General features: G+C 42.7%; 1 protein-coding gene across 1 annotated transcript; it reads left to right on the top strand.

Annotated features, from left to right (window-relative positions):
- Nucleotides 1-349: 349 nt before the first annotated feature.
- LOC310784862 (NACHT, LRR and PYD domains-containing protein 3-like) lies at nucleotides 350-11,038 on the top strand (the record flags this gene model as incomplete). The annotated part of the gene is made up of 12 exons (XM_083645897.1): nucleotides 350-367; nucleotides 549-777; nucleotides 1,395-3,195; nucleotides 3,298-3,471; nucleotides 3,624-3,797; nucleotides 3,948-4,118; nucleotides 4,269-4,442; nucleotides 4,587-4,781; nucleotides 4,906-5,079; nucleotides 9,856-10,029; nucleotides 10,209-10,255; nucleotides 10,509-11,038. The coding sequence occupies 12 exons, from the start codon at nucleotides 350-352 to the stop codon at nucleotides 11,036-11,038; spliced, it is 3,861 nt and encodes a 1,286-aa protein (XP_083502023.1).
- Between the last annotated feature and the right edge of the window lie 340 nt (nucleotides 11,039-11,378).

Below are 11,378 nucleotides of genomic sequence, written 5' to 3'. Positions count from 1 at the left end.
GATACTCTGTTCATTTAGTTTCTGCTCTCAAAACATCACATCAAATAATCAGAGCAGCATGTGCATTGTTTCTACTAGGATCCATCATGACAGAACATAATGTGTGTGTGTGTGTGTGTGTGTGTGTGTGTGTGTGTGTGTGTGTGTGTGTGTGTGTGTGTGTTTGCGTGCGTGCGTGCATGCGTGCGTGCATGCATGCATGTGTGTGTGTGTGTGTGTGTGAGAGAGAGAGGGAAAGAGAGTGAGAGAGAGAGACATTGTATGACAAATACATTATGTTTTCTCCAGAGTCCACCAGGAGAGGTCAGACATTCCCAGTGGCCAGTCTGTCCAGGAGCTTCAAACAGACATGGACTCCATATTTATGGTGTGTAAATGTACAGCAACACATTTTCTTTACACTTTACTGCAGCTACAATTGAAATACGAAACAACCAGTCTGGTCTTAACAGTCTGGTCTTAACAGTGGGCTTTCAGTCTATGCCAGATGGACCTGATGTTGTTTTTCACAATTTTTGTAAGAAAGTTTTAATCAAATTTTGTTGCAGCTGCTTGAGGAGAACATTGTGACTTTTGTGAAGAAGGAGCTGAAGGGATTCCAGAGGGTTCTGAGTCCAGATTACCCAGAATGCTTGGCGAGTCAGAGGGAGGATGAGGAGGAGGTGGACGGTGAGGAGGAAGAGCAGAGGAGGAGCAGCACAGAGGCTTTTCTAAACATCACACTGCTCTTCCTGAGGAGAATGAAGCAGGAGGAGCTGGCTGACTCTCTACACAGCAGTAAGAGGCTTTAACAGCTTTAACATGATGGAGAGGGGAAGTGGTGGGGAAATGGGAGATATATGATATAGCTAAATATAGACATTTCTCAAGAAAGATCAATTAAATTCCAGATTGCAAAGTAATATGCGCAACCCTTATGAATCATCAGATGAAATCATTGATTTATTAATGTGTGTGTAATGCTGAATAAAGTATTGTTTCTTATTGTTGCATTGTTTGCATTTCACATTGGGCAGCACACACAGGACCTTTTTGACCACCAGTGAGAACAACAGATGTCATGGGGTGTCTCACTGGGTGGGGGGCGTGAGGGTTTAGGCGTAGAACATTTTATGTTTTTCAATAAAAAAAATCAATTTCACATCATTTTGGACCAAACAGGAAAATCCTGAGCAGAAAATAAATAAACATCCAAAAAGCTTAAAGACAAATCTTGATAAAGTATTGCACTGGGGACAAACATTGATTTTAAGTTAATTTGGCTTAAGTGCTGCACATAAGCCTTATAATGGCAGAGAAAAAACCCTGAGAGCAAAAGTATGCATTCATAGAAAATGTTTACACTTCTCATATTTAGAGCAACATCCACTGACTCGTGTAATTTGTTATTTCAGAAACGGTTGCTGCAGTCTGCCAACGTAATCACAAATTAAATCTGAAGGAGAAGTTTCAGTGTCTGTTTGAGGGGATCGCTAAAGCAGGAAACCCAACACTTCTGAATCAGATCTACACAGAGCATTACCTCACAGAGGGAGGGACAGGAGAGGTCAATTATGAACATGAGGTCAGACAGATTGAAGCAGCATCCAGGAAACCAGCCAGACCAGAAACAACAATCAAAAGTGAAGACATCTTTAAACCCTTACCTGGAAGAGATGAACCAACCAGAACATTGATGACAAAGGGAGTTGCTGGCATTGGGAAAACAGTCTTAACACAGAAATTCACTCTGGACTGGGCTGAAGACAAAGCCAACCAGGATATACAGTTCACTTTTCCATTCACTTTCCGAGAGCTGAATTTACTGAAAGGGAAAAACTACAGCTTGGTGGAACTTATTCATCACTTCTTTCCTGAGACCAAAGAAGCAGGAATCTGCAGGTTTGACAAGTTCCAGGTTCTGTTAATCTTTGACGGTCTGGATGAGTGTCGACTTCCTCTAGACTTCCAGAACAACAAGATCCTGACTGATGTTATGGAGTCGACCTCAGTAGACGTGTTGCTGACAAACCTCATCAAGGGGAAACTGCTTCCTGCTGCTCGCCTCTGGATGACCACACGACCTGCAGCAGCCAATCAGATCCCTGCTGAGTGCATTGACGTGGTGACAGAGGTGAGAGGCTTCACTGACCCACAGAAGGAAGAGTACTTCAGGAAGAGATTCAGAGATGAGGAGCATGCCAATAGAATCATCTCTCACATCAAGACTTCACGAAGTCTCCACATCATGTGTCACATCCCAGTCTTCTGCTGGATCTCTGCAACAGTTCTGGGGCTTGTCTTGGAAACCATGGAGAGGGGAGAACTGCCCAAGACCCTGACTGAGATGTACATCCACTTCCTGCTGGTTCAGTCAAAACAGGGGAACATCAAGTATCATGGGAAAGCCGAGACAGATCCACTCTGGAATACAGAGAGGAAGGAGATAATTCTCTCTCTGGGAAAACTGGCTTTTGAGCAGCTGGAGAAAGGCAACCTGATCTTCTATGAAGCCGACCTCACAGAGTGTGGCATTGATATCACAGCAGCCTCCATGTACTCAGGAGTGTTCACACAGATCTTCAAAGAGGAGCATGGGCTGAACGAGGACACAGTCTTCTGCTTTGTTCATCTGAGCATTCAGGAGTTTCTGGCTGCAGTTTATGTCTTTCTGTCATTCATCAACACTGGTGTCAATCTACTGTCAGAAACCCAATCAACATCCTGGTGGTCAACACTATCAAGAGACAAATCTAAACTAACACGCCTCTACCGGAGTGCTGTGGACAAGGCCTTACAGAGTCCAAATGGACACCTGGACTTGTTCCTCCGCTTCCTCCTGGGCCTTTCACTGCAGACCAATCAGAAACTTCTACGAGGCCTGCTGAGCCAGACAAGCAGTGGCTCACAGACCAATCAGGAAACAGTCCAGTACATCAAGAAGATGATCCAGAAGAATCCATCTCCAGAGAGAAGCATCAATCTGTTCCACTGTCTGAATGAGCTGAATGACCGTTTTCTAGTGGAGCAGATCCAACACTATCTGAGATCAGGAAGTCTCTCCACAGCTAGACTATCCCCTGCTCAGTGGTTGACTCTGGTCTTCATCTTACTGTCATCAGAGGAGATCAATGTGTTTGACCTGAAGAAATACACTGCTTCAGAGGAGGGTCTTCTGAAGCTGCTACCAGTGGTCAAAGCGTCCAATAAATCTATGTAAGTGCTTGCATATCTTGACCTATTCAATATATATAATTAAGTATTCATACGCAAGATAACTTTTTTGTGGACAATTGTTCACAACTAATTCTTCCTCAGGCTAAGTGGCTGTAACCTGTCAGAGATAAGCTGTAAGGCTCTGGCCTCAGTTCTTAGCTCCCAATCCTCTAGTCTGAGAGAGCTGGACCTGAGTAACAATGAACTGCTGAATTTAGGAGTGCAGCTGCTCTCTGTTGGACTGAACAGTCCACATTGCAGACTGGAAACTCTCAGGTAAGATGAGGTTATGATGCTTTTCTACAATGTCTCATAATAACATCACATGCTTTTTGATTATGGATTTATGTTTTTTTTCTCTATATTCATATTATTGTGCATTTCCCAAAGAATGCAAACCAGTAAAGTACTTATATGCGTTTTGTCAGGTTGAATCAAAACAACCTCACAGAGAGGTGCTGTAAGGACTTGTCATCAGTTCTCAGCTATCAGCCCTCTACTCTGAGAGAGCTGGACTTGAGTACCAATGACCTGCAAGATTTAGGAGTGAAGCTGCTCTCTGTTGGGCTGGATAATTCACACTGTAGACTGGAAACTCTCAGGTAATATCAGGTTATGATGCTTTTGTATAACACTATGTGGTAACTATAACATTGTATGCAGTTTTATTATGGATTTGATTTTTTGTAGTTATGTTTTCAGCGTTTGTCAAACAAGTAAGATAAGTAAAACGTATATATCTATTTTGTCAGGTTGAATCAAAACAAGCTCACAGAGAAATGCTGTAAGGTGTTATCATCAGTTCTCAGCTCCATGTCTAGTCTGAGAGAGCTGGACCTGAGTAACAATGACCTGCAAGATTCAGGAATAAAGCTGCTCACTGCTGGACTGGATAACCCACGCTGTAGACTGGAGACCCTCAGGTACGTTCAGGTTATGATGCGTTTGTATAACAATATGTGGTAACTATACCATTGTGTGATGTTTTTTATGGATTTGATCTTTTTGTAGTTATGTTTTATGCATTTGTCAAACAATTAAGATAAGTAAAACATTTATATCTATTCTGTCAGGTTGAACCAAAACAAGCTCACAGAGAAATGCTGTGAGGAGTTATCATCAGTTATCAGCTCCCAGTCCTCTAGTCTGAGAGAGCTGGACCTGAGTCACAATGAACTGCAAGATTCAGGAGTGACGCTGCTCTCTGCTGGACTAGATAATCCCCACTGTAGATTGGGGACTCTCAGGTACAATCCGTTTATGATGCTTTTCTATAACAGTATGTGCTAACTATAACGTATGTTTTTTAATGGATTTAAATTGTTGTAGTCATGTTTTCTGCCTTCGTCAAACAGGTAAAATAAGTAAAACATTTCTATCTATCCTGTCAGGTTAAATCAAAACAAGCTCACAGAGAAATGCTGTAAGGTGTTATCATCAGTTCTCAGCTCCCAGTCTAGTCTGAGAGAGCTGGACCTGAGTAACAATGACCTGCAAGATTCAGGAATAAAGCTGCTCACTGCTGGACTGGATAATCCACGCTGTAGAGTGGAGACCCTCAGCTACGTTCAGGTTATGATGCGTTTGTATAACAATATGTGGTAACTATAACATTGTGTGATGTTTTATTATGGATTCGATTTTTGTACTCATGTTTTCTGCATTCGTCAAACAAGTAAAGTAAGTAAACTTTTCTATCTATTTTGTCAGGTTGTGTCACAGCAAGCTCACAGAGAAATGCTGTAAGGCATTATCATCAGTTTTCAGCTCCCAGTCGTCTAATCTGAGAGAGCTGGACCTGAGTAACAACGACCTGCGGGATACAGGAGTGAAGCGGCTCTCTGCTGGACTGGAGAGTCCACACTGTAGACTGGAGACTCTCAGGTCTGTATCCCTCAACATGTTCATTTACATCCTACTTCACATACAGATTAATATCAGCCAACATCTGGGGAGGTCTCTGTGCTATTAATTTGTGTGTAACATTTAGCACTTCTTATCCTCTGTGAATTACTGCCAATGAGGACATTTCATTCTTTCATCTCGATGCTTCAGCTGTTGAAACCTAAAATACAAGAAAGGACTTCTAATATTATATCGGAAAGTGAGTGGAGAACTCTCAAACTGGAGCAAATTAAACCACAAAGGGGATCATCCATTTGTCTTTGAAGCAGTTAAGGTTTTGCTAGAGTTTGACAGCATTATTATAACTAATTTGTTACCATTTGTTTCTTATGATTGCTGGCACCTTTTCATCTATTCTGTAGTCACATTTTCATAGCTCTTAACACAGTTACCACAACTTATGTCTGTGCAGGCTATACCTTACCATAATCAGAGTCCGCTTTATTGGCCAAGTATGTACACATCCAAGGAATTTGACTCTGGTTTGCATTTCTGTACTCACATTTCTGTACTCACACACACACACACACACACACACACACACACACACACAAACAAAGCAGGTAGGCACAAGCTAAAACACAGTGTGTGGTGCACTCGATCCAGCTGACCGCCATCTCATTTTGTCTGCCTGTGAGCCTCCAGCCTGCTAGGTAGCCTGCAAGCTGCTGCTAAGGCTCCAAGGTAAACTGCTATCAAACTGTATAACTGTGGTGGATTTGATCGCACAATTGGTGCTCTACTATGTTGGACTGTTTGACTGATGCCCATGCATGTTTTTAAGCTAACGCTAGCTCAAGATTAGCATTGTGTGTTAACACATTCACTGCCAACAGTTTTTTCCAATCAGTAGGTAGCTTCTGCCAAGGTTTTTTTTGAGGATTCTGGCTCATCTTTCAAGAGCCTAGTCCTAGCCTTTCTGCTAGGTCTTTGTGAACACAAAATATCTCAAAAGAACTAATAGAATGTGTGCTTTCTCTGTCTAAAAGAGTTAGTTTGTAGAGTTAGTAGTTATGTAGGCATTAGCAGTTGAATACAGCATGGTTTCAGCGTCTGAAAATGAAAGCTGAGATAAATGCCTTTTTGTGAAATTCGATAGAACAGTCACTTTAACCATTTATTTTTGGCATCAGTAAGACATCAGACATCTAAACAATAGTTCTGAACAGTAATTTCCTCCATAACAGCACCCCCACCCCCCTCTCCTTCAAACTCCTCCCTCCGTGGGTGTGTCTCTGGTGGCTGCAGCCTGTGTCACAAGCGAGTTTCTGCTGCCTGTCTGTGCTGCCTGGCGGCCCCTCGTCAGCGAGTCTGGATGGGGCTCGTTCATTTCTTGGGGTTTCGGTTGAGAGCTGGGATGAAGCTGAGTGCGATTCTGGGCTTTATGCTGCGTGTCCCAAAGTGTGTTGCACCCAGTCTATTTTTGGAACCCCCCAGCGTTGTGCGCCACCGTTGTGCGCCAGCGCGAAAGCGTTTTCGCCAAACCATTCTACAGTATGAGAATGGATTCCTCACGCTTTTCCCTGCAGTTTTGGCTCGGCTTTCTTTAGTCTGGAGAGCACTGTCGCCACTTAGTGGGTCGTGGAATGGGTTGTACACGTTCGGTTCCCATATTTTTATAGGAGGGGGGCTTTGATCCACGTCCCACCGTCAAATTTTTTTTTTTTTTTTTTTGACGAGTTAACTCGTCCACGGCAGTCAACCGTTGGTTTCTGCTTGACGAGTTAACTCGTCCACGGCAGTGAACGTGTTAACATATACGGACCACTTCAAGCCGTACTAGATAGCCCCGGCCACATAGACTGTATGACATTATTAGCGAGGTGGCTATGCCAACATATGACTGTAACCAAAATTTTGACATGTGGTGACTATGTTATACAGTGATTAATAACACTATCATTAATTTCTTCAAGGGATGACCACCAGAGTACCATGGAGCAGCTAGCTTGATGGGAACACAACAGGCACATTGCCTGGATCAAAGGATTTGTGAAAGTTGAGGTTTTAAATGTTGTAACAATAATTCTCATGTATATGGCTCATTATTTACTCTTCTGCTCTCCTGAGACTATAACACTAATGTAATGTTACTGTGCAAGTTAAGTATATTGCCGATGATCAGTTTTGTCTTAATCATGTGATGTCTCAATAGGATGTCATTGCAATAACACAAGCCAAATGCTGACACATATTTGCTTGCTTTAATGCTTCTGCCAATAAACAGATTGCCAACATAGATACCCGTGTTGTTATTAACTGTATGTATCGGTAAACCATGTGTCGTTACATCGTATCGCAAATATGATCATTAGCTCATTAGTCGTATGGTCAGAGGCAGGTTGGATAGAATAAGATGATGATATATAATAAAGATTGTTGATGTTGAGTAAACATGAACCGAAGCTTGGACCACCTCGGCTGAACGAGATCGGCATGAAGATGAAAAACAACAGCCTAACTAATATCTTGGCACAACGAATACAGAAAAGCATTGCAAAATTGATTAAACCTGATCAAACAGGTTTATTCCGTTTTGACAGGAAGCAAATAATATAAGAACTATAAATATATCAAGAGCGCAAAAGCATAAACAAACATCTCTAATACTCAGTATTGATGCTCAAAAAGCTTTCGACAGGATTGAATTGAGCTTTTTAAATGAAACACAAGTTTTTGGATTCAATTCTGTTTTTATCAAGTGGATAAAAACTATAATTAGGGGTGCACCGATTGCAATTTTGTTGGCCGGTTCCGATTTCCGATTTTTGAATAGTCTGACTTGCCGATACCGATTCGATTCCGATTCTCTTTCTAAAAACAATAATTGACAGCTTACACAAACATTTTTGTAACTTTGTTTGACAATTAAGATTCATATAACAATTCTTATCATTTGCATTAAGTAGGACCATCTCACTCAAACAGATCTCAAAATAAAAGTGTTCCAGGTTACTGGACAGAGCTTTTTTGTGCAAATACAATGAATAAAAATGTTTATAAAATCCAATAGCCTATATCCCACAGCTATCATGCATTCACTTTTCCAAAAGAAAACAGGTGCAACAGAACATCAAAATGTGATCCATGGACAAGGAGTTTATAGCCTGGCTCCAGACCAGTCCTCTTGAGTAGAAGGGGAAATGAGTTTATGAGTTACAGTAACGATCTTCAGTCTGAATATCAGGCGGAGTTTACACACAGTCCGAAATTTCATATGCGTTTAATCTGCCATCCGAAAAAAGATCGTCACGCACAGAAAACCTTGCACACTTGAGTCCGATGCATTTTTATTATTATGTTGTTTTGCATGTATTCGCAATACGAAACAAATAGTCTCTCCTGTATCCACGTTACAACATGACTGACACGCTGAGGCAGCAGCGGTGATGTGGAATGGGAGAAGGCAGGTTGGGGAATGGTTATCATACTGGACACAATGCTCACATTCACCTCGCCAAGCCGGCTGTGGGCGGTGGCGGGTTGCTGCTGGAGCACCGCTTCCCGGGGAGAGAGAGCAGAGAGAGAGGGGCCAGTGAGGTGAAGCGAGCCGCTCAGACTGGACTCCAGCCGAGCGGGGCTCGGCCGAACCTTTGTCACCACCGCTTATTTTCGACTTGCATGTGTGACAAACTGCGAGCTTTGTCTTCTTTACTGACGGTGAAAAAATTCAACAACAAGGAAGGTATGCTGGCATGTGTGGTGGCTGCCTGTCACATCACGTGAAAAGGGGGGGAGCCAACCGGCACACAGAATCGGCTATGTAGACTGTCCGGCGCAGGTCACCGGTCACGGCCGATCAGTTCCGGTCACGTGCCGATCGATCGGTGCATCTCTAACTATAATGATCCAAAATCACACATTAGAGTGAATGGATGCTGCTCTGATTTCTCCCTAGAGGGGTTAGACAGGAGGACTGTCCTAGCCCTTTACTATTTGCTCTGAGTATTGAGCCGCTGGCAGAGACTATAAGGCATAATACAAATGATGTGGAATAACTGATGACGGACATAAAGAACACAAAACCTTCATCATCCATACCTGCTCTGCTGATGGATTTAAATGAATATGAAATAATCTCAGGCTTCTTGAGTAATTAAACTAAATATGTTGCAATGATTTTTTTAAGTTAAGCTTTAAGTTTTTAAATTAAGCTCTCTATGTCAGGTAAATACCTGGTAGTTATCAGGTTAATATCTGGTAAATACCTGGTAATTACCTGGTAAATATTATAGTTATTATCAACCTAACACGGTCACATTTACACAAATTGATAGGTAATAGTGGAGGTTTATAATCTATAATCACTGGGTAAATACCAGGTAATTACCGGGTAAATTTACCGGGTGAATACCCAGTAAATACTTGTAATTACCGTGCAAATACCTGGTAGTTACCAGGTAAATACCTGGTAATTACCGGACTATAAAAGGAAGGGTTACCGTAAAAACTAACAGCTCACTGCCATAACAGCTCTACATGACATGTAAACATGATTGAGGGATTGCTAGCATTACAATGCTACTTTAGCTGCCTGGCACATGTAGCCAATTAACTTGCTATGCAAATTATGCCTATAATAATGATCATAATTCTATTTTCACATGTTTGAAAAAGGGATTGATGCTCCTACTACTAATGACCGCCATTCCATGAATTTTGAAGAAAAAAATCCCCCCTCAGTTTCAATGGGCATGACGCTTCTGTGTGTGTGTGTGTGTGTGTGTGTGTGTGTGTGTGTGTGTGTGTGTGCAGGCTGTCAGGATGTCTGCTCACAGATGAAGGCTGTGCTTCTCTGGCCTCAGCTCTGAGCTCCAACCCCTCCCATCTGAGAGAGCTGGACCTGAGCTACAATCATCCAGGAGCCTCAGGAGTGAAGCTGCTCTCTGCTGGACTGGAGGATCCACGCTGGAGACTGGACTCTCTCAGGTATGGAGATGTAATGTCTGCTAGAAGGCTGAGAGTCACACACTCTCTGTCATACTGCTGAGGAGAATTGATACATGTTTAATGGTGAATATGAGTGATGTATGGAAAACCCTTCATAGAGAAGGTTATGTTTCTGTCATCAAATAGAATATTCTGGTCTGACTTTTTCCCCCCCACAGTCTGGGCCATGGTGGAGTCCAGAGGTTGAAACCAGGAGTGAGGAAGTGTAAGTGTGTATTTAGTTTGATTCAGGGAAATAAAGTAGCAAACAAACTGCTTACATGGAAAGTCCCTATACACAGCAGCTTGTGACATCTATTCAGTCAAGTCCTACTGTGATTGAAGATGATGGCTGATATAATTTGTCACCATGAAACTGTTAGGAAATTATAAAACTCAGTGTTAATAACTCAACAAATAATAAACAGCTCTATTAGAATAAAAATTGTTTCTGTATTGTGTCTTGTTCTCTCAATCAGATGCCTGTGAACTCTCACTGGACCCAAACACAGCAGACAGACAGCTCCTCCTGTCTGAAGACAACAGGAAAGTGACAGTGCTGGGAGTGAAGCAGTCATATCCTGATCACCCAGAGAGACTTGACACCTGGCCTCAGCTGCTGTGTAGAGATGGTCTGACTGGTCGCTGTTACTGGGAGGTTGAGAGGATAGGAAAGGTTGATATAGGAGTGACTTACAGAGAAATCAGTAGCAGAGGAGAGGGTGCTGACTGTGTGCTTGGAGGGAATAAGTCCTGGAGTCTGAGCTGCAGATCTGTTGGTCGTTACTCTGCCTATCACAATAACACATCAGTATCCACGGGAATCTCCTTCTCTGACTCTGACAGAGTAGCAGTGTATCTGGACTGGTCTGCTGGCTCTCTGTCATTCTACAGAGTTTCCTCTGACACACTGATCCACATCCACACCTTCCACTCCACATTCACTGAACCACTCTACCCTGGGTTCTGGTTCAGGTCTTTCCCTGCCTCAGTGTATGTGGTCAGATAGAGGAAGGAGAGAGAAACACACACTGACTACCAACTGACAGCTGCTGTCTTCTCACACACAGAGCTATGCCTTAAAATGAGAACATTAATATGTTTGTAATCACATCACATGTCTTCCTCTTTCAGCTTCTCCCGTTAGGGGTCGCCACAGCGGATCATCTGTTTCCATCTCTTCCTGTCCTCTGCAACTTCCTCTGTGGTGCCAACCACCTGCATGTCCTCCCTCACTACATCCATAAACCTCCTCTTTGGCCTTCCTCTTGCCTGGCAGCTCCATGTTCAGCATTCTTCTCCCGACATAACCAGCATCTCTGCTCTGCACGTGTCCAAACCATCTCAAT

The sequence above is a fragment of the Poromitra crassiceps genome (assembly GCF_964638095.1).
Source record: "Poromitra crassiceps genome assembly, chromosome: 11".
NCBI lineage: Eukaryota > Metazoa > Chordata > Actinopteri > Beryciformes > Melamphaidae > Poromitra > Poromitra crassiceps.
The sequence above is the reverse complement of the archived record's forward strand: the minus strand, read 5'-3'. Positions and strand labels throughout refer to the sequence as shown.